Genomic DNA, 26,830 nt, shown 5'->3' with positions numbered 1-26,830 from the left:
GGCTGACTATATGATTCATCATTCAAGCCTGGATCCATCTGAGAGTAAACAAGGGCGAAAATAGTAAGTACCCCTGGACAACAGGCATAAACCGGGACTGCCCCAGAAAAACCTGGTCAGGGTCAACCTACCAAACTGCGAAAGTCTATTATCAAAGAAACTGTACTAGGTAGAGTCACCAGAAAACACCAGCAAGCAGGACAGCGCCTTCTAGAAAGAAGGGAGGAAAAATGAAGGCCAGAGAGAGATGTCGTGACTAGACATCTGGTTTACCTTGAGACCCAGAGAGAATTTTTAAGCTAAGGCAGAGGTACCTGCTTCAAACCTCATCTTCCAGTCTTTGCTGTTGAAATTGCCATTTATGATTGTCCAAAAGATGTCAGCACCATGAGGAAGTGACAGAGCATGAAGGAGGAGAGGAACTGCCAATGAAGATAGCTGAGAGAATTCAGATTTAACGACTCTCCACAGGCTGGGGAATCAAGAAGAGGCAGACCGGTTACAGTTATTATAAACTTTCTAGAGAAAAAAAATCCTATTATCTTAATTTATGGGAAATGTAGTTAACAGATGGCTAGTAGGGATGCTTTTGGTGAAATTCCACTCATTCACAAGACTATATTCCTCTGATAAACTGCTCCTATGCTCTTTTTCTATGTCAAGTTTTTAAAGAAATTACTTCTACGTAGTAACATAGGAAAATACTACCAATTAGCATTACATTTTTAACATAAAATTTTTAAACTGTATATTATAAATTCAGGTATATAAATGAATAATGACTGTTAAATAACAACTGATACTAGTTATGTTAAGATGATGAGGTAATAGGTGATTTTTTAAAATCTTCTTATAGTGAATATCTGGAGAATTTTGTTGCTTTTGTCTACCCAGCAGCCTTTTCCTCTTATCCTAGCAAAGAACAACTCTTTTTCTGTTAAGAACAGCCTCTCTACTAATTGGCAGGGCTGTCAATCAAGTTCCCCCACCTTCCCTATCATGAAAGTGAACACAAAACTCAAGCTGATCAAAATACTTCAATGCCATTAACAGAGTGATTAGTCCAGGGGTGGGCATGTGACCCAAGCATGGGAATGCTACCATCCTTTTTCCAGGTTTTGATATGTACTCTGAAATCTCAAGAACAAAGTGTAACGTCTGCCTAGAGCTGCCAGCAACCCTCTCTCTTTCCCACCTCACAGGGACAGCCTGCTGAGAAGAAGCAAACACAGCTGGAGCTAGGCCAAGTGATGGGGAGCAAGGGAGAAAGGGGAGGGGGAAGAGAGAGAGGAAAAAAAAACAGATATATAGAGAGAGATCTCTGGTAACATATTATGAGCACTTGCCATTCCTAAAACCAGATCACTACTGGTCAAAAACGTATCTTAGCAAGTTTAAGCCAAGTCCCTATCAATTTATATCAGAATAATTCTGAATATATATTTTTAGTAATAATGTTTTCAGAATGTTTATTCAATTATTTGAAGTATGACTTTTGCTTGTTTTTGTTTTGTTTTGTTTTCTTATTTGAGTCCCGAGTTAATATGAGAATCAAAACTACGTTCAACTTTAAAAAATTCGTAATACAGCACTAAGGGATGGGAGGAGTTACACACATTATCTCTGTGTTACAGAGAACATATTGAGGTAGATGTCACTAGAGAGCCTTGTTTCTGAGAAGACATATGACAGCTACGGAATGAAAAGGAGTAATTTTCAAAACACTGTGTGCTTCATCTTAATAGTAGAAATCAGACAAACATGGACCTAAATCCCAACCCTCCCACTAATTAGCTGTGTTATCAAGTGTAAATTTCCTAACTTCTCTGAACTTTTGTCTCCTCCAAAGTTGACTGTATTAAATGAGATAATGCACAGCACTTGACACATAGTAGGTACTCAAAAAGCTCGAGCTTCTGTTATCACTGCAACATGAAGGATGATGGTGCTTCCTAAGCACAGTAGGTCCTATGAAGAACGCAAAGGAGGCCCTCATGGAACTTGCAATTTCGTTGGAGGCAAACCATACATATGCAGGACTAGTAGAAAGCTATCTCAGTGACAAAAAATCCTAGATTTGGTCAGTACCATCTGTCTTTCCCACTCCTCTAAGGCAGCCTTGTTTGAAAAAAGGAAGAGTGTCCCTTCCCCAGGTCCCTTCAGTGTCCATCGTGGCTTTTGTGTCATGCCGGGGTGGTACTTTGAGGAAAAAACCTGGGCTATGGAGCCCAAAGACTGAGCAGATACCCCATGGCATCAATAATCCAAATGGCCTTGGTACACATCTGGGAGAGGTTGCTCTAACAACAAAAGATGGCCCACCTAGTACTCCCCCTCCCTTGAATAAATGGAGCCCCTGCCTAACTCTGGACCTGCTTCCTTCACTGCTTTTGCCTGGACTTGCTGCTCATCTCATCCATCACACAGATCCTTCCAGATCATCCCTACTCTTCCTTGACATCTAGGTCAGCCACACCTACCCTTGCACTGACTTTTCCCATTGCACTTGTAGAATTTCCATTTTACAATAAGGAAACTTCTTTAGACCCTCTGCCTTTCCTATAGTGTGCTTCTGCCCTGGCCTGAATATTCTGTCACCAAGTTAACCTGAACCAAACTTTTTTTAATCATCTCATTTTCTTAAATACAAATGAGGATAATATTTTTCTTACTTATTTCCAGGAAGTAACAGTTATTTTAATATTCTCAGGAAGAAAAACGCTATGTAAATCCAGGGCGATATTTTATTATTTTTCTCAAAATACTTCAGCAGTCTCTAAAAAAAACACCTTCTCAGAGATTTTATGGAGAGATTTTAGATGTCTATTAACAATTCTAGTTCAAATAAGATATTGAGTTAAATCTTACTCAGTTGTACCAGGTAAACATTAACTTAGCACCTGTTGTTATTTTTCTAATGTACACTATATTCTTAAGCCATCTAACAACTGAAAGGCATCAAATAATCCTTATTTTGCCTTCTTCTATTTCTACAGTATCTAGCAAAGAAAATTACTATTCCACATATTGACATAGTTAAAACTCAGACTACATAAAAGAAATAAAAGTAGTTCCCATAGGCAATTAGTCTGTCTTGGCTAAGAGAAATAACCCAATGAGTTGGTAAGTCTTGTTTGAACATCGACTTTTCACAGCTAAAGTCTAAAATATAAGCAAACAAACAAACAAACAAAATATTAGGAAGACATACCTTGCAATCAACATATGATCCTGAATGTAGGCTAAAAATTGAGGATGATCCTTCCTAGCAATGTATAAACACTCTCCATGTAGACAGAGGATCTTCAGACAATTGAGCATATTAAAAAGAATGTCTGGCTCTTCAAACTTAGCCATTTCCTATGCAAAAAACCACACATTTACTGAGCTATCTAAAATAGCAATACTACCAAATCAAATATGCAAATTTTTTTAAAAAGATACCTGGAAAATGGTGTATATTAGTCTCAAAGTAACTGGAAGCTGTTGGTAGCAAAATTTTCTTTCAGTATCATTCTTTATTGCTGAGAAGAAATAATTACACAAAGGTTAGCATCATTCCTTTCCTCCACTGCTCATGAATTTATCAAGACCACAAAAGAGGAGTAAGAATAGAAGAGAATATATTAAAAAGTATTCATGTAATGTTTTTATTTGCTCTCTAAGTTAGCACATATCCTTTCCAAGATGCAAGTGCAGGAAACCTCTTAGATTTAGGGTCCTCGGCTTCCTCTTCTCGCTGCATATTCAGACATCTTTGATTCCCCGAAGCAACTGTGCTCCTATGGGAAGCTAGTTCAGCTGCTACCTGGAGGGGCCTGGGGCCTGGCGAGGTGTGCCTTCCTAACTGAAAGGGAGATAAGCAGGTATGAAAGAGAGGTATTCAAGTTGTATTAGCACCTAAGGCGGGATTTATCCCAGGACTCACATGTACAGTACTCCCATGTGCACAGGACTCATGGGTGCAAAAAGGGAGCATTTTAAAGAAGCTGGGCTTATTCAAATCAGAATTATTCATGGTTTTATCTTCTTGGGAGGATCTCTAAAAAGATCTTTGCCTCTCCAGTGGAGGAGGGCGGTGACGTATACTGTACATGAGGCATGCTACAGAAAAGAACTCACAAGTTATCCAAATGTAGAAACTAGTGTAAAATGTTTTCAAATCACCAATATAAGTTTTGGCCATTTCTAGGATCAGAGACAGTGGGAGTCAAACCCTCTTGGCATATATACTAGTTTACTGCAGATCTTCTACCTCAATGTATTTTACATACTTGTTATCAGCACTTGATTCTATTGTCAAGTATGAAAAATTTTTAAATATGTTTAGTGGCGGCCATATCAGACTGCTATAAGAAAGAGGTGCCAGGCCATAAAATGCAAAAAGTAGGAAGCACTCTAGAAAGAGGGGGAAACCAGAGAACATATCAATAGAATGTCTTCTCTGACGGAGGCGCTCAAGACCACCGCCTGAAGACCCACAAAGCAGAAGCAGGATCAGGGCGCTTAGCAGCAGGGAAGGCTCGTCTTGGAAGAAAATTAATGGAGGCTTCCCTGAGAAGACAAGTTATAACTGTGTCCTGCAAAACAACAGAGGGTAAAAGAAGGAAAAGAGACCAGAAGCTGTGATCAGAGCCTGAAGTAGTATTTGGGGAAGATGTACAAATGTTTAAACAAGTGGAGTTCATAACAATTAAGCAAGGGAAAAAGTAATTTATATAAACATATTGCTTAATTTTAACCATTAGTCAAATAAAATGTTACATATGAATTAAAATGGCAGTTAATTGATTTGTGTGCTATGACAGGTTTAAAAGATACATTTACATAAAAAGAGTACAAAAAAAAAAAAGAGTACAGGTTATTGGATTGTAAATTAAATCCTTGCTTCCCTTAGGCATTAATGCTGGATAGAAACACAACCTTGGGCTTGGGCCTCAGCAAATAATTAATAGATTTAACTAAGCCAGGAGACTTGGGTTCTAGTCTCAATTTTGCCACTAACTAGTTGTATAATATTTGGATTTCCAATTCCCAGTCCTCAACCCCAGATACACCCAGAATTGGGGGTGAGTGGGTAGAGCTCAGTCATTTTGTTTGTGTTTCAAGTCCTCAGATGGTCCTGATACCCCCTTACAGTTTTGGAAGCATGTTAAGCATAAAATATAAATCGGGGGTGGGGAGGGTTAGCTCAGTGGCAGAGTGCGTGCTTAGCATGCACAAGGTCCTGAGTTCAATCCCCAGTACCTGCATGAAAAAAAAAATAAATAAATAAATCTAATTACCTCCCCCTCAAAAAATAAAAAATAAAAATAAAAAATATTTAAAAAAATATATATATATCAGGAATGAATGATACGAGCTGCATGGCAGTGGGAAAGCTGTTTAACTCATCTGGGATGTATTTTCCTCATCTACAAAGTGAGAAGGCTGAACTAGGTCAGCAGCTTTCAAACTTCTTTCTATGAAACACGTTGTTGAAAGAAAATCTCACTTAGAACTCCAACACAGGAAACAGTTCAAGTCAGAGCACTTCGCTGAAGCAGGGTGGGGAAGCCTGCTCTTTATCATTTGTCCACATCTTCTCACCAACTGCCACCCAAATTAAGGGCGGTCAAAAGGAAACAACAGAGATTCACAACCCCAAGTACATGCTGAAAACCAGTGAAGTGAGTTATCCCAAGGGTTCCCTCAAATTCTAAGTTTCAATGGTTCTAAATAGTGTGAACCAACATATGCATCCTCAACTGACCATTTATACGATTCATGCTGAAGCAGTTAGTTCCAACCAAGCATTTTGTGCTAATGATGGAGCTACCTTGGTCTAATAAGACACCCCATAAGCTGCAATGAGCCCCACAAAACAGTCACTTAATAATTTGTCTGCTGCTCACTGAAGGAGTGATCGAAAGCCCGTGCTTCCCAAACTTCGGCTCTGGGGAGTAGTGTCTCCCAGGGGCCGGCTAGTCTAACAGTTCAGGATAGTGGATGATAAAAAGCTACTCAAATTTGCTACAGGTCCTGTACAAATTCCAAGAGTGCCATAAGGTAGATCCAGAAATCAGGCTTTCCCTGTGGCACATGGCGTCACATTCTAAATTCCTGAAACTCTTTCAGAGTTTGAGGAGCTGGGGATGATTCCAGGCCTGCCTACCATCTTACTGTTCTCACTTAGCCCAGGCAGAGCCTTTAAACCAACTAGAAAGAGGTCATCCTTCCTCCCAGCTCTGAGCAGAGCCCACTAACCTTAGAATATGGCTTGTACATCTATTCACAGTGAGCCCAACCACGGTCCCAGCCAAGCTCTTGGGGCGCAGAAGCTACATGACCTCAATTGAGCCAACTCTACCCAAGAACTGTGCCTTGGCCAAGCACCCTCAGGGGCTATCAAGAGTGCTGACACTCTCCACTTGGGCCTTTCACAGCTGGTTCACAGCTACCTCTCCACGGGGACCATGATTCACTGTCCTTAGAGGTGACACTTTCACTGGAAGGGCATTTCTTTGCTGATAACAAGCTCCTGCTGCCAGGAATATGCTCAGTGACCTCTGCTCTACTGGAAGCACATCCTGGATCCGTTCACTTCATAACTTCATTTGCACAAGTTTGTACTGAGGAGTCTGAACTTGCCCAAGGCGATGGTAATCTAAGAAACCAGGGTTTTGAATGGTAGGCCTGTGCAAAGTGGGATGTGCGCATGGCTCTCCCCATCGGCCAGAGTCCACCTACCAGCATGTTCCATGGGCTCAGTGTGATTGCCTGGGTTCTCCTCATGCTTGGTTGCTGGATTCTCCTCCTCTTCACCTTCAGGGCCTATAATAAACTCTGGTCTGGAAGAAAGGAGGCTATCCTCAAGGCTGTCTGTAGGCTCCTGAAACAAATATGACAAGCAGCCAGATGAGCAGCCCTTCGGGGATATAAAGAACGGCTTAGTCCGACATAGATGGCTGAACATCTGCTGTGTCCCAGGCCCTGTGCTGAGCCCTGGAGGGCAAAGGCACCTGCCTCTGGAGAGACTTGAGCTTATTGCCATAATGGTTAAAGGAAATTTGGATCAGCTGTTTTCTGAAACGACTTCATTCCCTTAAAATAAAAAAGGGGGGAAATATCTCAAAAACATTGTTTAATCTTCCTACACCTGCTTTCCCATCTCTGCTTTAATCCCTGTGAGCATGTCTCACTCACCAAGTGATACCAATCCATGCTCATTTTGTTCAGTAATAGCACTTAATCAGCAGAGAATAATAAGGACTTAACAGCAACATACTTAGATGCAAATGCCGGTTGTCAAGGGAGTCAAAATTTTAGGAGCAAGAATTTTCTATAATACATGCATTAAAGAGAGCGAGGTACGGCAACCCAAGTGTCCATCAACAGGTAACAGACAGACAAAATGTAATGAATGCATATAATGGAGTATCATTCAACCTTGAAAAGGAAGGAAATTCTGACACATGCTACAATATGAATGAACCTTGAGGATATTATGCTAAGTGAATAATCCAGGCACAAAAGGACAAATATGGTATGATTCCACTTACACGAGGTATCTATAGCAGTCAAACTCACAGAAACAGAAAGTAACGTGGTGGTTTTCAGGGTTTAAGGAGCGGGAGAAATGGGTCATTATTATTTAATGGGTATAGAGTTTCCATTTTGCAAGGTGAAAATATTCTAAAGATTGGTTGTACAACAATGTGAATATACTTAACACCATATATATACATATATATGAAATAAGCTGCAAAATGGGTGAAAAAGAGAAGATTAAAGAGAGAGAATGAGAGAGAGACAGAGAGAGTTAGGTATGACTACCACTTAAAATATCCATCTCTAGAGGCGAGGGTGTAACTCAGTGGTAGAGTGACTGCTTAGCATGCATGAGGTCCTGGGTTCAATCTCCATTAAAATAAACAGATAAAAAAATTAAACCTAATTATCCCCCCAAAATAAAATACCCATCTCTAGCTAGCCTCCTATTCTAGCTTTATTCTTCCTTTCAAATTCTACCTTCAAATATCCTCTTCCAAAATCATCCTCTTTTAGTTAATACTTTGGCCAGTTATTACTTCAACCAGTAATCTCAAGAATTATTTGACAGCCAGCCCAAAGCAAGAAGGAGGTAAAGACCGATGGGATACACAAAGGACACCAAGAAGAAAGAACCCAGGGCTAAAACGGTGTCTGAAAAGGTTCTGAAGAATATCTTTGCCCACTTCACAGTTTTGCTGTTCCTAGGTCACCCATGAGCAAGAAACTAAATCAAGTTATAAACTGAGTTTCATAAAATTTGATATGGTGGCAAGTTTCCTGCTGCATATTGACTCTTCTGCAGACACCCAGTAACTCACATTTCTGATATTCTCCAAGAAGCAAGGACTGTCTTCCATATTAGCCCAAGCTGCCTGCCAGCCCATCCTTCACCTGTCCTAGGGGGAGAATTAAAGAGCTAAGGTGGCTAATGCCTGCAGTGGAGACCACGTGTTCAAAGGCATATCAATGGGCATCTCTCCCCTAAAACTTCGAGAGAGGAAAACGTATGCACATGGGGGACTGTTTTGATGGCTCAGTTCCCCCACATTTACGCTTACTTCTCCTTGTTTCATGAGATAGTGTTGTAAAAACTGATGCAATACATAAAGCCTGCAGATCCAAACTATTATATATAAAATAAATAAGCAACAAAGATATCTTGTACAGCACAGGGAAATACAGCCATTATTTTGTTATAACTTTGAGTTTAACCTATAAAAATATCGAATCACTGTTGTACACCTGAGCTAATATAATACAGTAAATCAATTACACATCAATAAAGAAATACATAATTTTAAAAAAATACAGAAAATCTGCTAGGGACAGGGTAGGAGCTCAGGACATCTGCCTCCTTCCTCTTCACTCTCTCCTTCCTTTCCTGAAGGAGAGGTCTGTACCTCAGGGAGCCGCTTCCTCAGCTGATTCTGTTCTTACACCATGAACTACTACCATCCTCAAGAGCACAAAGGACTCCTAATTTCAGAATCCCCTGGAGACACATTATTTTTCCTTTCTTGAAAATTTGACCTGATCGACTATATCCTCCTTTTCTAAACTATCTCCTGCTGTGGTTTTAGAGTTCTTGCTCTCCCTCCACTTTCCTCTTGTATCTCTAGTCTCTTCTCAATTTATTTCTGGTCTTTTCTTTCCTTTTTTTCCTCTCTGAAGGGTTGATACTTCCCAGACTTCTACCCTCAGCTCTTCTCCCATTCCATTCCACACATCCTACCACAATATGCTGGTGATGCAAACTCCTATCTACTTCTGATTTTCTCTTAAGAACCAGATCCACATATCTGATGGTGAGTGACATCCCACCTGGATGCCTAAAAGGCATCTCAATCCACTCTGTCTGAATGTGGCTGCATCTTAGCCCACTCCTGCCAGAAAAATTACTTCTGCCATCATCACAGCAACAATTTTCTGTAAATGGCAACATCATCAGCTCCCAAGCCAGAAAATATGGATTTGTCCTCAGCTCTTCCATCCCTAAATGTCAACTGAACACCAAATGCTGTTGGTTCTCTTTCCTAAAAATCTGTCAAGCCCACCCTTCTCTTCATCACCACCATCACTGCATTAGTTCAGGCTCCCCTCTTTCTTCCCTGAGAGGCTGCATTAACCTTCTGACTAGATTCCCGTCCCCAGTGTCCAAATCCTCTAATCTCTCTCCTTCACTGGCAGAATTTCTTGAATTCATCAAATTGTATCACCATCCTGATTAAAATGCTTCAGGATTCATCCACTGTCGCCAAAACAAAATCCATACTTCTTAGTTTGGCAGACAGAGCCCTTAATAAATGTGACTATAAAACTGAGTCTGTCTTTCTCAACTCAACTTTCACTACTTTGCCATCCTCACTGCTGTGGCAACAGTGAACTATTCATAGTTTCCTGAGTGTGTCTTCACCCCCTTTCCTCTGCATCATTTCAACAGAGAGTTTTCTGGGTCTCAACAGTCCTTCTCTCCTACCATCTTCATTTCATTAACTCCACTCTTCCTTCAAATATAAGCTCAGCACCCATCTCCTTGGGGAAGACCCTCCAGATCCCTACCTCACCTCTAAGCTAGACTGGTCCCTCTCTGCCCTCCCACAGCTACCTTGCTAGTACTTCTCTCATTATGCTCATCACTGTCTTACGGCTTTTCATTTACTTAAATAGCTTCCTAATTAGACTCTAGCTAGACACTGTTTTCAAATCATCCATTACTGTGATTGTTTCAGAGTGTATACCCAATGACAATGTTAAAAGACCACACTACAGGGATATTATATTGTGGCAGGTAGAATAACGAGTTAAGTGGACTGAAAGGTGTTTTAAAACTGAAGAAACGCTTTACTGCGTGTATGCTATACCTCAAAAAATTTTTTTGTTAAGAAGTCACTTTCTACCTAGACAAACACTTGGGGAAAGAAAAAGAGAAGATGGTGGACACTGGCTCAAATGATTCAGGTTCACCTACCTATGATGGTATGAGGGCATTTTGGTGATGTGTGTACCTTAGACAGAAAACAGGCTAAACAGGGAATAACTAATATATGGAGTATCTAATTTATGGCATATATTAGCTGTTTCCTATTTAAACAATTTTCTTAGGAAGCAGAAAATGAAGTGAAAGTTTTACTGGCTGTTGGTAAAGTCAATGGGTTTTATAAACTGAGGTTATCCAGAAATTTTCAGTGTCCATAACCAATCTACTTACTCAATATACATATTGTAGTACTCACTGTTATCTAAGCTTTGTTACATAACTTGGTGATAAAAGTTAATTCAAAAATACCAGTAATCCTTTGTATTTATGAAAATTGTATGGATGGATATACTACAACCCTAGCGCAAGAGTCAAGGATTCTAACTCAAGAATTCTGTGTAATGTAGTTCCATCTCCTATCTCTTTCTAGGAGCCTGAGTTGGTGGAAAGAACAGGGAAACTTTCTTTTAAGGTAATCTCACGTGTAACCCAGCATGGAGCAAAAGATAACACTGGAGTAAGACTCCGTTACACCATCTACTGCAGTCTTTATTACTGTTAGACACAGGTTATCCTGTTTCTTCAACTGCTTACCACCAGCCGGCTTTCTTCTTTGGGAGCCAGTCTCTCCAGGAGTTCACAAGCAAGCTGATAGCAGAGAATACTAGACTGACATAAGTTACACTCAATTGCTTTTTCGTCCTTCTGGCAGGTGTGAGAGCCCCCCCAGGGGGCTTGGAAGACATTGTTTATAATGGAAATAATGTCCTTTGATAAGCTGTGCTCTAAACCCATTGTGATTCCATCATCTTGTAACTCCATCTGAAAGACACCAACAAAAGGTCGAAAAAAAAAAAAAGGAAGAAGAAGAAGAAGGAGTTTGTTCCTTTTGTCCAATATTCTATTGGCACACTAATTGAGGATAATTTTCACTAACTCTTGACAATATTAAATTACTTAAAGATGATAAGGCTTATAGACCATGAATATACACTGCTTTCCATGGACTCTTCTTAAAGGAATATAAACACAAGACAAAGTAATGGGAATTATTTTTTAAATCATATAGGATATTTAAAAGAGAGTTATTCTTTATTTTTTAAACCCATCACTTTGTGAGATTTCACACATTTAAAAAAATGCTGTTTCTCATCTAGTGTCCAGATCTTGGTTTCTAAATATCATTATCAACTAAAGGAACCAGGACTCCTTGGAGAAATGGCTGATTTCAGGGTTGGGACTAAGAAAATATAAAATGAGCCTGGAACACCTTGTCACACAGCAATTAGGAAGTATTCAAAAAATGATGGGAATGTGTCAAAAGAACACAGACGCCATCTTGGAGGGATTCCCATTGGCCAAATATGGGATGATATGAACATCAAAATAAGTAATCATAGGAACAGATTTTAACCCACTGGATAAAATAAGAATCCATGAGTACATTTGGTTATAAGTAAATTAAACCAGTAAATATATAAATGGGAGAGAAAGGGAAACTGTTCCTTCAGCAGAAAGCCAGCTAATAAATTAAAAGAAATAATGGAATTAGAAAATTGTCATTTGGTAACCATCAAAATAATAACTGATTCAGGCATGACTCATTCATGGATGCTAAAACTAGAAAGTGAAAGTTTGGTGAGGAACAGGGAATTTGTTTCAAATTAGCTCCCTGCAAGTTACTTATTAACTACAAAGAGGAAAATAATAACTTTGTAGTAGAGAAATCTGGCAGAAATCACCTTAGCCAAGTTACCACCACCAGCAATGGGACATTATCATGTCATGTGCCTTCTGATATCAATGCACTGGAAAGAACACAACATCACATCTGTGGTATGACTGCCAAAAATGCTTAACCCAAATTGATTCATAAGGAAACATCAAACTCAAATTGAGAAATTTCCATAAAATAACTGGACTGTACTCTTCAGAAATGTCAAAAACATGAAAGATAAACACAGACTGAGAACTGTCCTGAATTACAGAATGCTCATGGGACAGGACAAATAATTGCAGTAAGTGATGCTGCATTGTGTCCTTGATCAAAAATAACGTTTTTTCTTTTGCTATAAAGATGGTATTATTACATCAATTTAAAAAATGAATAATTTCTGTAAGTTAGATCATTGTATTATAACAGTATCAATTTCTTGATTTTGATAACTATACTTGGTTATGTAAGAGAATGCCATTTTTTAGAAAATACACTAAAGTGTTTAAGGATAATGGGACATCCTGTTTTTAACTTACTCTCAAATGGTTCTTTTAAAAATTCTACAATTCATATATCTGTGCACAGGTTAAGGGGAGGGTGGGGGAAATACTTGGGAATTCTTTGTACTATTCTTGTAATTTATCTGTGAGTCTGAAATTATTTCAAAATAAAAAGTTAAGAAGAAATGTTCTCCTGACCAAAGCCTTTTTTAAACTTCTCTTTTAAAATTAACCTCAAAAATCAATCTATCAAATATTTTAAAATCAGCCCATCACTATAGAGTTGTACCTTGTTTTTCCCAACAATAGCCATTACCCAGTTTGTTTGCCAAATTTGTTGAACAGAATCAATTTTAATGATGCTAAGATGTTTGCAGATATACAAATATTTTTCAGGACCTTTAGGAAATACCCATAGTAGTTTGTGAAATGTCTTGAGTGACACTGCATCATTTAAGTAAGTGTGAAGATGCTCAGCACATAGAAAGAACCACTATACAGTACTTTCCCTCATTCTTCACCTCTGAACTAAAGGAAGTTCATGCTTCAGCTACCTGCTTCAGGAGAAGATCAAACATGAGGATGAAACAATTTAGATTCATTTCATCATCTTCACAATCAAAGTCAATAGTCCTTCCTCCTTGGTGTCCAAAATTCTTGAAAGGACTACGAAATGGACTACGCATAGGACTCCGAAATGGACTCTGAAAAGGACTATGAAATGGACTCAGCATATTGTGCTGAACTCGTCGGCCAGGATCAGAGGCAACACTCACCTAGAAAAAAGAGCATTAACACACATAAGTGAACTTACTTACAGAAGCTCAAATGACTGTATAAAATATTTGAGGACAAGGTAGAAGGTTATTTCTAGCTGTCACACTGATTTCCTTCCTTAGCCAATGGCATCAGTACCTCCGAATCCAATGAATCTTCTCAAAATATAAAGTAAGAAATAAAATCACCCAAACTTTCTGACTAATCATCAGGTGAATGAAACTTCAGCACCCTGAAGAATGAAGGCAGCTGTCTTTGCCATTTTCCATCCCACCAAACACTTCCAATTAAGTTGAATTGTCTACACCTACCTAAAACCATAACCTGAAAAATGACAACTTACAGAAGTAAAGCATTGCAAGATCAGTTTCATAATCATTAGTACAGAATCTCAGATTGAAATGACTGGTTAAGAGAAGAACGGTCTCTGGGTAATAAAATTATTAAATTATCCTGGGAAAACAATATATGTCAAGTCTGTTGTACTGGTTATTCTGTTTGCCAGCCCATGCTTTTCCTGCAAAAGACCGTCACTGGCCTTTCCTGCCCTGTTCTATGCCTAACAATGCCAGAGACTGAGACTCTCCTGGCCCTCTTGCTGGCTGGCTTCCAGCTAGGTTCAGTCAATGAGAGGCACCAGCAAAAGACCTGAAGCTGGAGGAGAGAGAGGAGTATTTCTCCCCACCCCCTGCCTCCTTTGATGCTATATCTCTGGCAGTATCTCCATCCTCTAAAGTTCCTCCAGCCTTGTAACTTCATCTCCCAAAAGGCCCAGGAATATTTTCCCTCGTTCCCTCAGCCTTAGGGGTATAAAGTCTTCCTACTGAACTACTTCTGGTCCTTGGGTGCCTCACCAATCCTGGGCTCAGTTAGTTCACAGTGACAGCATCACTCACAGTGTACACAATAGTTGATCATATTTTCCCAAAACACAATAAAAAAAATATATCCAAACTCTTCATTCCCAGAGTGAAGCACTGATCTGCCCAGCAGTTGGTAGAGAATTTTTATTCACCAGAAAAAAAAATGAAATAGCATCCAAAAAGCTAGTTTTGGGTTAGCAAAGGTGACAGATGGCTAACAGAGAAGTGTAGGAGATAAAACTCAAAGGAAAATGAAAACTTGATAACTTACTGATAATAGATGATACCAAACATATCTTAGATCAATGTTTTCTGTTTTTAATGTGCTTAAAAGATTAACAGAGATAGGACGAAAAAGCATTTTCAGAGAAGTTTATTATGATGCTACTTTAAGGCCCACATAATTGACAAGAATTTTCAAAATCTTAACAAGTTAAGACAAAAACAATTGTGGCAATAATTACCCTTCGAGCTGCAAGGTTCCCTGCCAGTTCACTGACTCTTGATTTTCTTTGATTTGCCAGTTCTTTGACAGAATTAACTCCATCAGAAAACATACTTATTAATAGTTGAAGTGGAACCATGATGTCTAACTCCGATAATACCTGGGGAAAAAAGGCATATATCCCCCCAAGATATAAACTTTAAAACTCAAAAAAAGCTACATTTAACATTTTTTTTCTAAAGTGAACTATTAAACATAAGGATATTTCACCTTACGCATAGTCTATCAGCAGTCATCCTCAATTTTCAATACTAAGAAATTCAAAGTTATCACTGAACCCTCTCTTCTACTCCCCAAATCCAATAAATAACCATGTTCTTTCTATAAAAACTTCTTTCTAAGTGTCTCCTGACGCTGTCCCCTCCTTTCCAAACCACTGCTGTTGCCTTGGGTCATCACCTTTCTCCTGGACTAGTATAATCTGCAAGCAATCTTCCCCCAGTGCATCCCCACTCTGGCCGAAGGCCCCCTCCACTCTTGCTCTCTGGTACAAGTTCAGGTACTCTTCTGCCAAAATCAAGTTACTTTCTCTGCAATGAATTTTCTGGAAATAGATGCCTCCTTCCTTCAGACAGGATGAATCCATCCCTCTTTTCTGCATTCTTAAAACTTTGTACATATCTTTACTACAGCAATTATCATTTTTTAATTACATTATTTTGATTTGATTATTTGATACTTTCTCCCCCACTGTGAGCTCCTTGAAGAAAGGACATACGAGGAAAGGATCATTTCTTATCCTGTTTTTATCCTAGTGCCTGTGACTGTGCCTGGCACTGAGGGGATTTATAAAGGTTGCTATAATGAATGTCAACTCCAGTCACTGTATTGTTTACTCTATTTCCTAAATGGTTAGACCAATGGTTTAAAACTTCCTTCAACTGCAGCACTCTGTCTTCAAACCGAAACTATGTCAAAGGCCAGTCCATAAAACATGCAAGCTGTGATTGCTCTAGCTATGGAGAACCTTATGTTCCAGAGGTTTACACCCACAGATGGCACAGCTACAGGGTGTGTAACTGGATAACTGAGGCAACATCTAGCCATCTGTAGAAGGACTGGCTTTCCCAAGATGGAAATTATCTTATGGAGATCTACTTGGGGATGAAAAGTTAAAATTCTGGGTCCCAAAGATGACTTTTTTTTTTTAACGGCAGTTATGAAAAATATTGTTCCTTAGTTTAGAACTCAGAAAAGCATCTCCACAACTTGAAAAGCCTTTGGGATCACATCCTTCCACGATACGTAAATGTATCTGCACCTATAGCTAATCCAAACATTGATTCTGTCCTTTTTAAAACTGCCCAAATTTTATATCAGGTATTCAACTCAATTTAATAAATTTTTAAGAACATCCACGAAATACAACGCATGTACCAGATGCTGAGAGGAAAGGATGAGGAAGTTATAAATTCAAAAATGAAAAAGACTTGGTCCCTGGCATTTGCAATCAGGGGAAGAGACAAAAACTAACTATAATGTTAAAAAGAAATAGAGTTTACACCTGTATGAATACTTGGGGAAGGAATAATGAATTGTAATGAGAAGATAGGGGTTGGATGTAGCAGAAAAGTCCATAAATAATTTTGGAGCTGAATTTTAAAGGATAGGCTGAAGTTCACATATGGAGACAGGAAAGAAAGTCATTCCAGGCTGAGAGAACAGCATGAACTACTCCCTAAATCCGTAGCTCTCAACCTTTCCAAGTAAAGGACCTATTTAACATCAAAAGATTTATCAGAATCCCACAAGACTGCTATTAGACTTTAGTAACTATTGATAAAAAACACATATAAGAACCAAAAGCTATTATAAATTCAGTAATAGTACGGCACAAATTTGTATTTTATTAACCACAATTATAGCTAATATATTTGAAATACAATTATTTGTCTATGCATATGAGTTATTAGTCTACAATCCTCAGCAAAATACAGATTTATGGATTTTTTGCAATAACTCCCTGCCCTTCTACCAGAGGATCGAAAGTTCACAGGCTAAGAATTATTGCCCAAAATGATCAAAAATATCATTTACTTACATGAAGCCACAGTAAAGCTTGTTCCTGCACAGAGGAAGGGTATCCTGTGAACCGACAACTAATAAAGCCAAACATTTCTTCCATTGAAAAAGGTAGAGGACAAAGTTCAATGTCAAACATTTTGCTGGAAAGCAGAGCAACAAAAGTAAATGACCAACGGGGATATATTAGGGTTTGCTGTTGCATTTTCAACTACATCTTATCTGGGGAGCCAAACACTTTAGTCTGTGTTCTGAACTGTTATTAGCATGATTCATTTTACTGTAACAGCTTACATCATTGGAATAGATATAAATAATTCATATGGTTGTTAATAACATTAGTGTTCATACTCATATTAGGTTTAACAGAAGGAACTGCATTTCTAAGGAATTAAAGATGCTCCCCAGCATCTAAACACATTGTCCTGTTGTACTTTTCCAACTTTATTCAAATCATAATTATATTTGAAAATAAACAAACAATACGATATACCCATTTATTATTCTGTAAGAACAAAATCCTTTCTGAACAATTCCAAATCATTTTAGCACAATTTATTGCAGCTATTTCATTCTGGACCTTCAGATTTCTCTACAGAACCATTAGAAAGTAAATAAGATTACAGAAAATACTTAACACAGTGCCTGGCACACAGTATATGCTCAATAAATGTTAGATATCATTATAATTACAGTGACTTCATTAAACTACTTACCCACCTTAATACTTCCCTGAATTCTTTTAACTGATTATCTGGGACCTCTGTTCTGATGGCTTCCAGCCACTCTGGCATGATACACTCCCACACGGACTGACTGATCACATTGTAGGGGATCAGGCAGAGGATTCGGTTGAGACCTTCTTTCAACTGAGTCACTGTGCTACAGGACTTATCCCAGTACCCGCCAACCTGATGGCGTTTCCACAGCCACAGGGGAAAAGAACAAAATGCACATGTTACAATTACAATCAAGGATTTCCTAAAGGAAATGGATACAGAGAAAAACCAAATCCATTACATCTGAATCCTGGGCCAAATATCTTCAGAGTGAGATTTGTTAAAAAACAAACAAACAAAAAAACCCAACAACTACAAACCACCAGGATCCCTCAGTTATAAGAAAAGAAACCATAGTTACAGGCACGTACAAATATTAGTCATAGACTGAATTTGAATTACTCTACTGCAGACTTTGCAGATCACACATGAATTAAAATCCCAAAGATTTATTCCTAATAGGATAAACATGCTATTGAAGCACTATTTCTAAGATTTGACAAACCCTTACAAAGATGTGCAGTTATACCTGTGCTTCAAAGGAACATAGATTTCTACTGCTGCACACTTCATATTGAAGATTTTTCACTATGGAAAATGAAGTGGCAGACACTACTCTTTTTCCCTATGCTGTATATTCTGCCACAATTTTTTTCTCTAAGAATGCGCTAAGGCTGGTTGAACCCATGAATTTTTTATCAATTAAGATAGTATATTAATTTTCTAATGCAGACAAACTTAAAGTCACAAATTGAGGTTCTGTTTACAATTCTGATTTTAGATAAAGATCCTATATTCTTATTATATTTATCAAAGTAAAAAAAGGTTGACTGGTCCTAAATCTTTACCATGTAACACAAGATTTGTGGAAAACTGCAATATTTTTTTCTTCTAGTTTTATTGAGTTATAATTGACATACAGCATTGTATAAGTTTAAAGTATACAGCAAAATGATTTGACTTTCATACATCATGAAACAATTGCCAAAATAAGTTCAGTGAACATCCTTCACCTCATATAGATACAATATTAAAGAAACAGAAAGATATTTTTCCCTTGTGATGAGCACTCTTAAAATTTATTCTCTTAACAAGTTTCATACATAACATACAGCAATGTCAATTATATTTATCATGTTTTACATTATATTCCTGGTATTTATTTATCTTATAACCGGAAGTTTGTATCTTTCGACCACCTTCATCTAATTCTTTCTCCCACCCCCTTACCTCTGGTAACCACAAATCTGATCTCTTTTGCTATAAGTTTATTTGTTTGTTAATTTTTGAAGTATAAATACCTATAGCACTATGTTAGCTCCTGTTGTATAACATAGTGATTTGATATTTCTATACATTTCAAAATGATCACCACAGTATGTCTAGTTACCATCTGTCACCACATAAAGATATTACATAATTATTGATTAGATTCCTCACACAGTACATTTCATAGCTGTGACTTATTTATTTTGCAACTGGAAGTTTGTACCTCTTAATATCCCTCACCTATTTCTCTCCTCCCCCACCCCTACCCCTGGGAACCACTTGTTTGTTCTTCATATCTACAACTCTGTTTTGTTATGTTTATTCATTTGTTTTTTAGATTCCACGTATAAGTGAAATCACATGGTATTTATCTTTGTCTGACATTTCATCTAGCATAATATCCTCTAGGTTCACCCACGTTGTTGCAAATGGCAAGATTTCACCTTTTTATGGCTGAGTAATAGTCCATATATTCCATTTTCATACCACATCTTCTGTATCCATTTGCCTATTGATGGGCACCTAGGTTGCTTCCATATCTTGGCTATTATAAACAATGCTGCAATGAACATAGGAAGGCATATATCTTTTCAAATTAGTGTTTTTGTTTTCTTTGGATAAATACCCAAGAGGGGAGTTGCTGGATCATATGGTAGTTCTATTTTTAATTTTTCTGAAGACTCTCCATACTGTTTTCCATTGTGGCTGTATCAATTTACACTTCCACCAGCAATACATGAGGGTTCCCTTTTCTCCATATCCTCATCAACATTTGCTATTTGTTTTCTTTTTGATAACAGCCATTCTGACAGGTGTGAAGTGATATCTCATAGTGGTTTTGATTTGCATTTCCCTGATGATTAGCGGTATTGAGTACTTTTTGACTACCTTCATTTAATGCACTTTTCATGTGCTTGTTGGCCATCTGTATGTCTTCCTTGGAAAAATGTTCAGGTCCTCTGACCAATTCTAATTGGATTGTTTGTTTGTTTGTTTGTTTTGATATTGAGTTGTATGTGTTCTTTCTATATTTTTGTTATTAACCCTTTATAAGCTATATCATTTGTAAATATCTTCTCCCATTCAGTAGGTGGCCTTTGCCCTTTGTTGAAAGTTTCTTTCACTGTACTAAAGTTTTAGTTTGATGTGGTCCCATTTGTTCATTTTTGCTATTGTCTCCCTTGCTTGATGGGGATATATCAAAAAAATATTGCTTAGACTGATGTCAAAAAGCATACTGCCTATGTCTTCTTCTAGAAATTTTATGGTTTTGGGTCTTTCATTTAAGTCTTTAATCCATTTTGAATTTTTTTTTATATAGTATGGAGCAAGTAGCCCAGTTTGATTCTCTTGTATGTAGCTGTCCAGTTTTCTCAACACCATTTATTGAAGAGGCTGTCTTTATCCCACTGTATATTCTTGCCTCCTCTGTCATAGATTAATTGCCCAAAGTATCTTATTTTAAATAAGTCCAATTTTAAATGTTTAATTATTATATCTAGAATTTCACATTATTCAAAACAATCAAGTCAACTCTACTTAAAGTTCAAATATCTATTCGGTATCGTATCAGCCAACGTCCTAAATGATTGACTAGATATTTTCAGAAAGTGACTGTATTTCTGGGATTGTTGTTGCTGTTAGTTACACAGACTCGGCAGAGCTAACACTGACAATGTCAAGATTGTGGAATGGATCATTACTGAGGTCCCTCTGGCTATTTAATTTACAGTTAAGCCATATAAAGACTTACTGGTTTTGAGTCACATTTTGGAATAGGTATCCCTATGGAGATACCAAATTGTCAGTGGCCAGAGAAGGGATCTTTTGATTTGGAGAAGTTTTTATATTTAAAGGGATTTTTTAGAGAGTTCTCACCCTAAATTAACGTCCTTTTATCAATATGGAAGAATCAAGTTGACAGAAGCACACATAAAAAAGGATCACAGTTAGCCTAAAAGATTCCCTTAACAAAATTCAAGAACAGAAAACAGATTAAGAAATATTAAAATCCACATCCACCATAAATCCCCCTCCACCATCTCCCTCCTACAAATAACTCAGTTGGAGGCTAACATTCAGAGCCTGCTAAGAGCCATTATAGAGGCCTTCCCTCAGAAGTTTATTAGAGCTAAAATGAAATGATATACTCAGAGGAAAGGAATCATCCTCAAACCTTTGTCATACGATTTATAAAAAACATTGCAAAGGCACACAGCTCTAAATCTACAAGTTTCAGATCATAGGAGTCTTTTGTTTTCCACTTTATTTGGAAATCTCTCTGATATAAAGAAGTTAACTTGAAGTAATGTCATCAGATGACCAGGCCAGCTCCTTAATATTATTGAGGCTGCCATCTAATTCTTTGAAGAATTAAAAATATGTGTCCTTGCCTTATTCATTGAGTGTTTACAAAAACATAACTGTGACTATAGAAGAATCTCAAAGCCCACTCATCTTTCTTATCAGTCCCAAAGCCTCCTCTATTCATCTCATGATGCAGATACTATAAAAAGTCAGGACATTGGAAAAGGGATTGTCTTGCAGTTAAGAAGAAGAAACATTTAAATAGTAATTGTCTTAGGCTTCAGCCTCCTCAGTCAGGCTCTTTTGAGCCCTCTTCTCAAATACAGCCTCAATATGAACCTATTAAAAACTTCAACAACCTATGGAATGGAAGAAAATATTTGCAAAAGATGAGACTGACAAGGGCTTAATTTCCAGAATATATAAACAGCTCATACAACTTAATAGGAAAAAACAAACAACCAAATCCAAAAATGGGCAGAAGACCTAAACAAGCAATTCTTTCTCTGATGAAGACATACAAATGGCCAATAGGCAATTGAAAAAATGCTCAATGTTGCTAATTATCAGAGAACTGCAAATCAAAACTACAATGAGGTACCACCTCACACAAGTCAGAATGGCCATCACTAAAAAGTTCACAATATTGTAAAATGACTATAACTCAGTTAAAAAAAATCTAAAAAAAAAAGTTCACAAATAATAAATGCTGGAGAGGGTGTGGAGAAAAGGAAGCCCCTCTACACTGTTGTATAGGGAATGTAGTTTGGTGCAGCTATTAAGGAAAACAGTATGGAGATTCCTCAAAAGACTGAAAATAGACTTACCATACGATTCAGCAATCCCATTCCTGGGTATATATCCAGAGGGAATTTTAATTCAAAAATGTGCATGCACCCAGTGTTCATAGCAGCACTATTTACAATAGCCAAGACATGGATACAACCTAAATGTCCATCAACAGATGACTGGGTAAAGAAGCTGTGGTATATTTATACAATGGAATACTACTCAGCCATTAAAAATAACACACTAATGTCATTTGCAGCAACATAGATAGTCATTCTAAGTGAAGTAAGCCAGAAAGAGAAAGAAAAATATCATATGATATCACATATATGGAGTCTAAAAAAAAAGACAAATGAATTTATTCACAAAACAGAAACAGACTCACTGAGATAGAAAACAAACTTATGGTTACCAGTTTGGAAGGGGGTGGAAAGGGATAAACTTGGAGTTCGAGATTTGCAGATACTAACTACTATATATAAAATAGATAAACAACAAGTTTATACTGTATAGCACAGGGAATATATTCAATATCTTGTAGTAACCTATAATGAAAAAGAATATGAAAATGAACATATGTATGTATTATATGACTGAAACATTATTTTGTACACCAGAAATTGACACAACATTGTATGCTGACTACACTTCAATTTAAAAAATAAATACAAAATCAGTTAAAACATTTTTTTAGAAACTTCAGACTATCAACACAAATAATTCCGTCTACCTCCCATGTTCCTTCTCCCTTAAAATGCCTGCTTGTAAAAAGCTCAAGAATTTATTGTTTGTCCCAAGTCAAAACCTATTAATAGATGAATATGCCATTGAAAATTCTCCTAGATTGTTACTTTAAAGTCTTGCATCTTTTCTCTTTCTCTTTGAGATTTAAATCTTCTACCCCCAGCATTATCTTCTCAAGGACTTGAGAACCATCTTTTTGTTTGTTTTGTTTTGTTTTAAACTCCATCTTTTTTTGTAAGTTTTTTAAAAATTTATTTATTTATTATTTTTTACTTACTTTTTTAATGGAGGTACTGAGGATTGAACCCAGGATCTTGTGCATGCTAAGCATTTGTTCTACCACTGAGCTATTACCCTGACCCTAAGAACCATCTCTTTAAAATGCAAACATTCAAGGAAATACATGTGGCTCTCAGCCTAAGGGGTGCCTTGCTTTTACTTGTACTATTGCCTCTGGTCATAAAATAGGAGAAATTTATTTCTCCTCCTGATAAGCACCAGTTAATACATCCCTTAACAAACCTCCAATGTTTTCTTCCTTAGCACACCCCAGCCTTTAAAAAGTAACTTCTTAGTCAACTAAAACAACTATCTGAGGCTGAACCACAGCCTCCATGAGATCACCTATCAAGGCAAATAAAAAGCTCTTAAGGGTCTCTCCAACAAATATTGATTAAAAGCTTTAGCCCTCATATTGAACAGATTAACAACTTGTTCCTAGGAACATAATTTGAATAAAAGTAAGGCAAAGATGAAAACCAACTCTTATATAAAGTAGTGATTTTGTATTATTATGCCAGTCTCTGCTATAAGGTCTGTATTTGCATCTGCCTCTAAGTTTATATATGTATGGTATGTATATGTGGTATTTTCTTACTTCTGGATGGTTTTGCCAAACTAATTTACAAAATTGCTTTAAAAAATCTCTATTCTAAATTTAAAAAATAAGAGCTTATAGAAATTAAATATTCCTAAAACTCTCAAAAATATATAGGAAGTAACCCAAATGTTCAAGTTCATGTGACTTATGCTCTCCTGAATGCACACTATGCCTTGCCTAACCTGTTGTTTGTTTTCCTAGATAAAAAGAAGCAACAATGAAGAATTAAGCAGTTAAAGAATGATTATCTCTTTACCCCCAACTCCCCCTTAGCAATCTTGCCAGCAGATCATGTGGGCAAGATAACATCTGAAGAGTCAGCCAGTCTGCATGCAATGGAGAATGATGCAGAACTCAACTTCCTGCCTCAGTGATTCACTAAAATTCCTCATTGCCTTATTTTTCCCTTTAAAAACTGTCACGGCTGAGCAGGATCTTCAGAATTGGTCTCTGGACATGAGTCCACCTTCTTACCAGATTACCGGCTTCTCTAATTGAATCAACTTTCCTTTCTACTGACACTTGCCTCTCAAATTATTGGCTTTTGAGTGGGAAGCAGCTGAATCTGAGTTCAGTAACAATGGCATTGCTTAAGTAACTTTGAGACCATATCACTGGACTGAGTAAGGATTCCATAAATCTAGTAGAGAAGCCAATGGGCTCATAAAACTGCTAACCAAAGATCAAGCAGAATAAAAATTAATTACAAAAAATTAATTACATGGGACTGAGTGAACTGATGAAGGAAGATGATTTTTATGGGCTTTTTGTTTTAAAGATTGCTGGTTCATTAATGGTGTATTTTCTGGATATAAGGTTTCTCTTAAGCTATCTATAACTCACAACAATTTAGTGGATTATACCTTTGTAAACAAAAACATTTGTCTCTTTCTCCCTTCCAGAATTCAGAAATTCTTATTGAATAATCTTATTTAGAAGGCAATACAGTTATTTACACAAGTCCAAAAAGAATCTATTCTCCTTGTAACAGGACATATTGGAAAAAATGGTTCTATTACCAAGGCTTTGACTGGGATGTCGTATTTGAGAGAGATACGCATGGAATCAAATAGGACCAAACAGCTTTAAGGAAATAAGATTAACATTATGGAGTTCACGTCTATAAAGCCCTCTTGAAAAAACCAGCCTGGTAGCTGGTGTATGGTGCTCCCAGCCTAGAGGCAAATAAGAAAAGTCACTTCCTGGCAGGCCCAGGAGCCTTAGAGTATTCTGGGGACCTCAAGAAGAAATAAATTCAACCAAGTCTGTAAGTACTGCAGATAAGTATGATGAGAAGTCCTTGGCTTGGCTTTCTAGCCTCAAGAGGCTCTCAAAGTCCAACCTGAGATTCTTTATAAAAACTTTCAGCAAAGCAAACCTTTATAGGTCTGTGTGGTCAAACACCATTTTTTGCTGCACGTATGTAAATAATCAGGCCAAATAATTAGACTAGACATTTTGTGAACAAGAGTAACCTTACTTTGATTATCTTTGATCAAAACGAAGGTAACTGAAAGAGAAATTATATGTTTCAAAGGAAAACTATAACCCACTCTTGTGAGTTATCCGCGTCTGGTCCTGTTCTTTGTCTTTGAGTTATTTTTCACCTCTGTATAAACTGGAGCCTGATGTCTTACACACTTCATCAGTAATTATTGTTTCCGTACTTTCTCCTACCCTCCTGACTTGGTGTCACTAAGAACTAAAATCTGACTGCCTAGATCCTTATTGAGACCCTCGGTTGTCTTGTCCCCAAAGCCCTGCAAACTGAAGCAGGACAACTTAATATAAACTTCAAAGGACTTCTTGCTGCAACAGTTTAGGCCACTCAGGAAGTTCACCAAACATCTGCATCTTCCATGCTCTGCTCTAGAAAATAACCACAACTGTGACACTGATGGTCTCACTCATCATCTAAAGATGCTTCGAGCACAACATCTAGAAATCTTATTGACTGGCTGCCCCCTGGACTCATGAAAGAGTGGGAAACTAACAAGACTGCTACTGAGGTGTTCACGCTTATGCTTTTAGCTAAACTGACCCTGTGACTAACAGGCTCCCCTCTCTGCGCACTCTCTTCTTAGAATAACTTAATTCTTTTTCACCCTAGAGGTCCTGAAAGAAGGCCATGAATTGAACCTCAAGAAAATGGGCAGTCTCTCCTAAATTCCTCCAAGACAACAGCAAGTTCTTAGCAAGATGAAAAGAATGTAACACCTTGTAAAACGCCCTGATTGTTATCACCCGTTCTGTTCCAGCCAGTGTTTCTTTAAAACCTCAAGTCCTCACCCCCAAGATGGATTCAGTCTCTAAAGCATTAGCTTTCTGTGACTCCCCTTTGCTCAGCAGAGCAATAAAACTGCTCTTCCCTTTGCTCCCAAAACTCTGCCTCCGAGTTTGAATCCGCTTTTCGGGGTGCAGAGGTCGATTTTTCAGTAACACTCAGAAACTACTTTTATCATCTATCCTAACCACTAATCTTCATTTTCTTTTTATTTCCTTGTTCTAATCTATGCTCTTTTCCTCCTCAGCAGATGGCTCACCTAGCAGTTTCTAAACCAAATCATCTCTTCAAGGCAGTCAACCTAGCTTCCATCTTGCGTGAAACTTTAAGGGAAGTTTCAGATGGGTGAAATGTGGGGACTCACTCACACCCCCTGAGTTGTTATAAAGATTATTTTTAAACACAAAAATTTGAACTAAAAAAGATGCAGAGAGAAATCTTACCTGAAATTCCCTATCTGACTAAAGCAGAGCCTCCAGAAAATATGGCTGCCATTAACCCTCTCCAAAGGGAGTTTCCTGTGAATTTAGCTGCCTTGGAGACAAGGCTGCCCTTTCCATAAGCATCAAACACCCAAAAGAACTTTCCATATTTTCCCTTTCAAGCCCCTTCCATATCCCTCTCTCAAATTTGGTATATAATCTTTTTATCTCTGGCTATTGAAGGATTACCTGTCACTGAGTACTCCTGTAATGTCAGTAAACTTTGTGTAAATGTAAATAAACTTTGTCTCTTGCTAATTTGTCTCTTGGCAATTAATATGCAGGCTCCTGCTGGACTCAAGTGGGAAAAGGAAAAGTCTTCCTTCAAATATAATCATTTCTTCTTATACTCCAGAATCAGATCACACCAATCCTTTACTATTCCAAAAGAAACAATAATAG

General features: G+C 37.6%; 1 protein-coding gene across 2 annotated transcripts in view; it reads right to left on the bottom strand.

Annotated features, from left to right (window-relative positions):
- The window catches only part of UNC79 (unc-79 homolog, NALCN channel complex subunit), a 173,959-nt gene that overhangs the window by 85,912 nt on the left and 61,217 nt on the right, over positions 1 to 26,830 (bottom strand). For both annotated transcript variants that reach the window (XM_031679353.2, XM_072963982.1), the window contains exons 13-21: positions 17,615 to 17,805; positions 16,914 to 17,037; positions 14,832 to 14,972; positions 13,282 to 13,503; positions 11,105 to 11,332; positions 6,730 to 6,871; positions 3,445 to 3,524; positions 3,212 to 3,360; positions 315 to 472 (exon numbers count right to left, since the gene is read on the bottom strand). In XM_031679353.2, the coding sequence (XP_031535213.2) occupies positions 315 to 472; positions 3,212 to 3,360; positions 3,445 to 3,524; positions 6,730 to 6,871; positions 11,105 to 11,332; positions 13,282 to 13,503; positions 14,832 to 14,972; positions 16,914 to 17,037; positions 17,615 to 17,805 (1,435 nt within the window). The remainder of the gene's footprint in view (positions 1 to 314; positions 473 to 3,211; positions 3,361 to 3,444; positions 3,525 to 6,729; positions 6,872 to 11,104; positions 11,333 to 13,281; positions 13,504 to 14,831; positions 14,973 to 16,913; positions 17,038 to 17,614; positions 17,806 to 26,830) is intronic.

Source organism: Vicugna pacos, chromosome 6, assembly GCF_048564905.1.
Source record: "Vicugna pacos chromosome 6, VicPac4, whole genome shotgun sequence".
NCBI classification, from domain to species: Eukaryota; Metazoa; Chordata; class Mammalia; order Artiodactyla; family Camelidae; genus Vicugna; species Vicugna pacos.
Note: the sequence above shows the minus strand (reverse complement) of the source record. Positions and strands in the feature narration are given on the sequence as shown.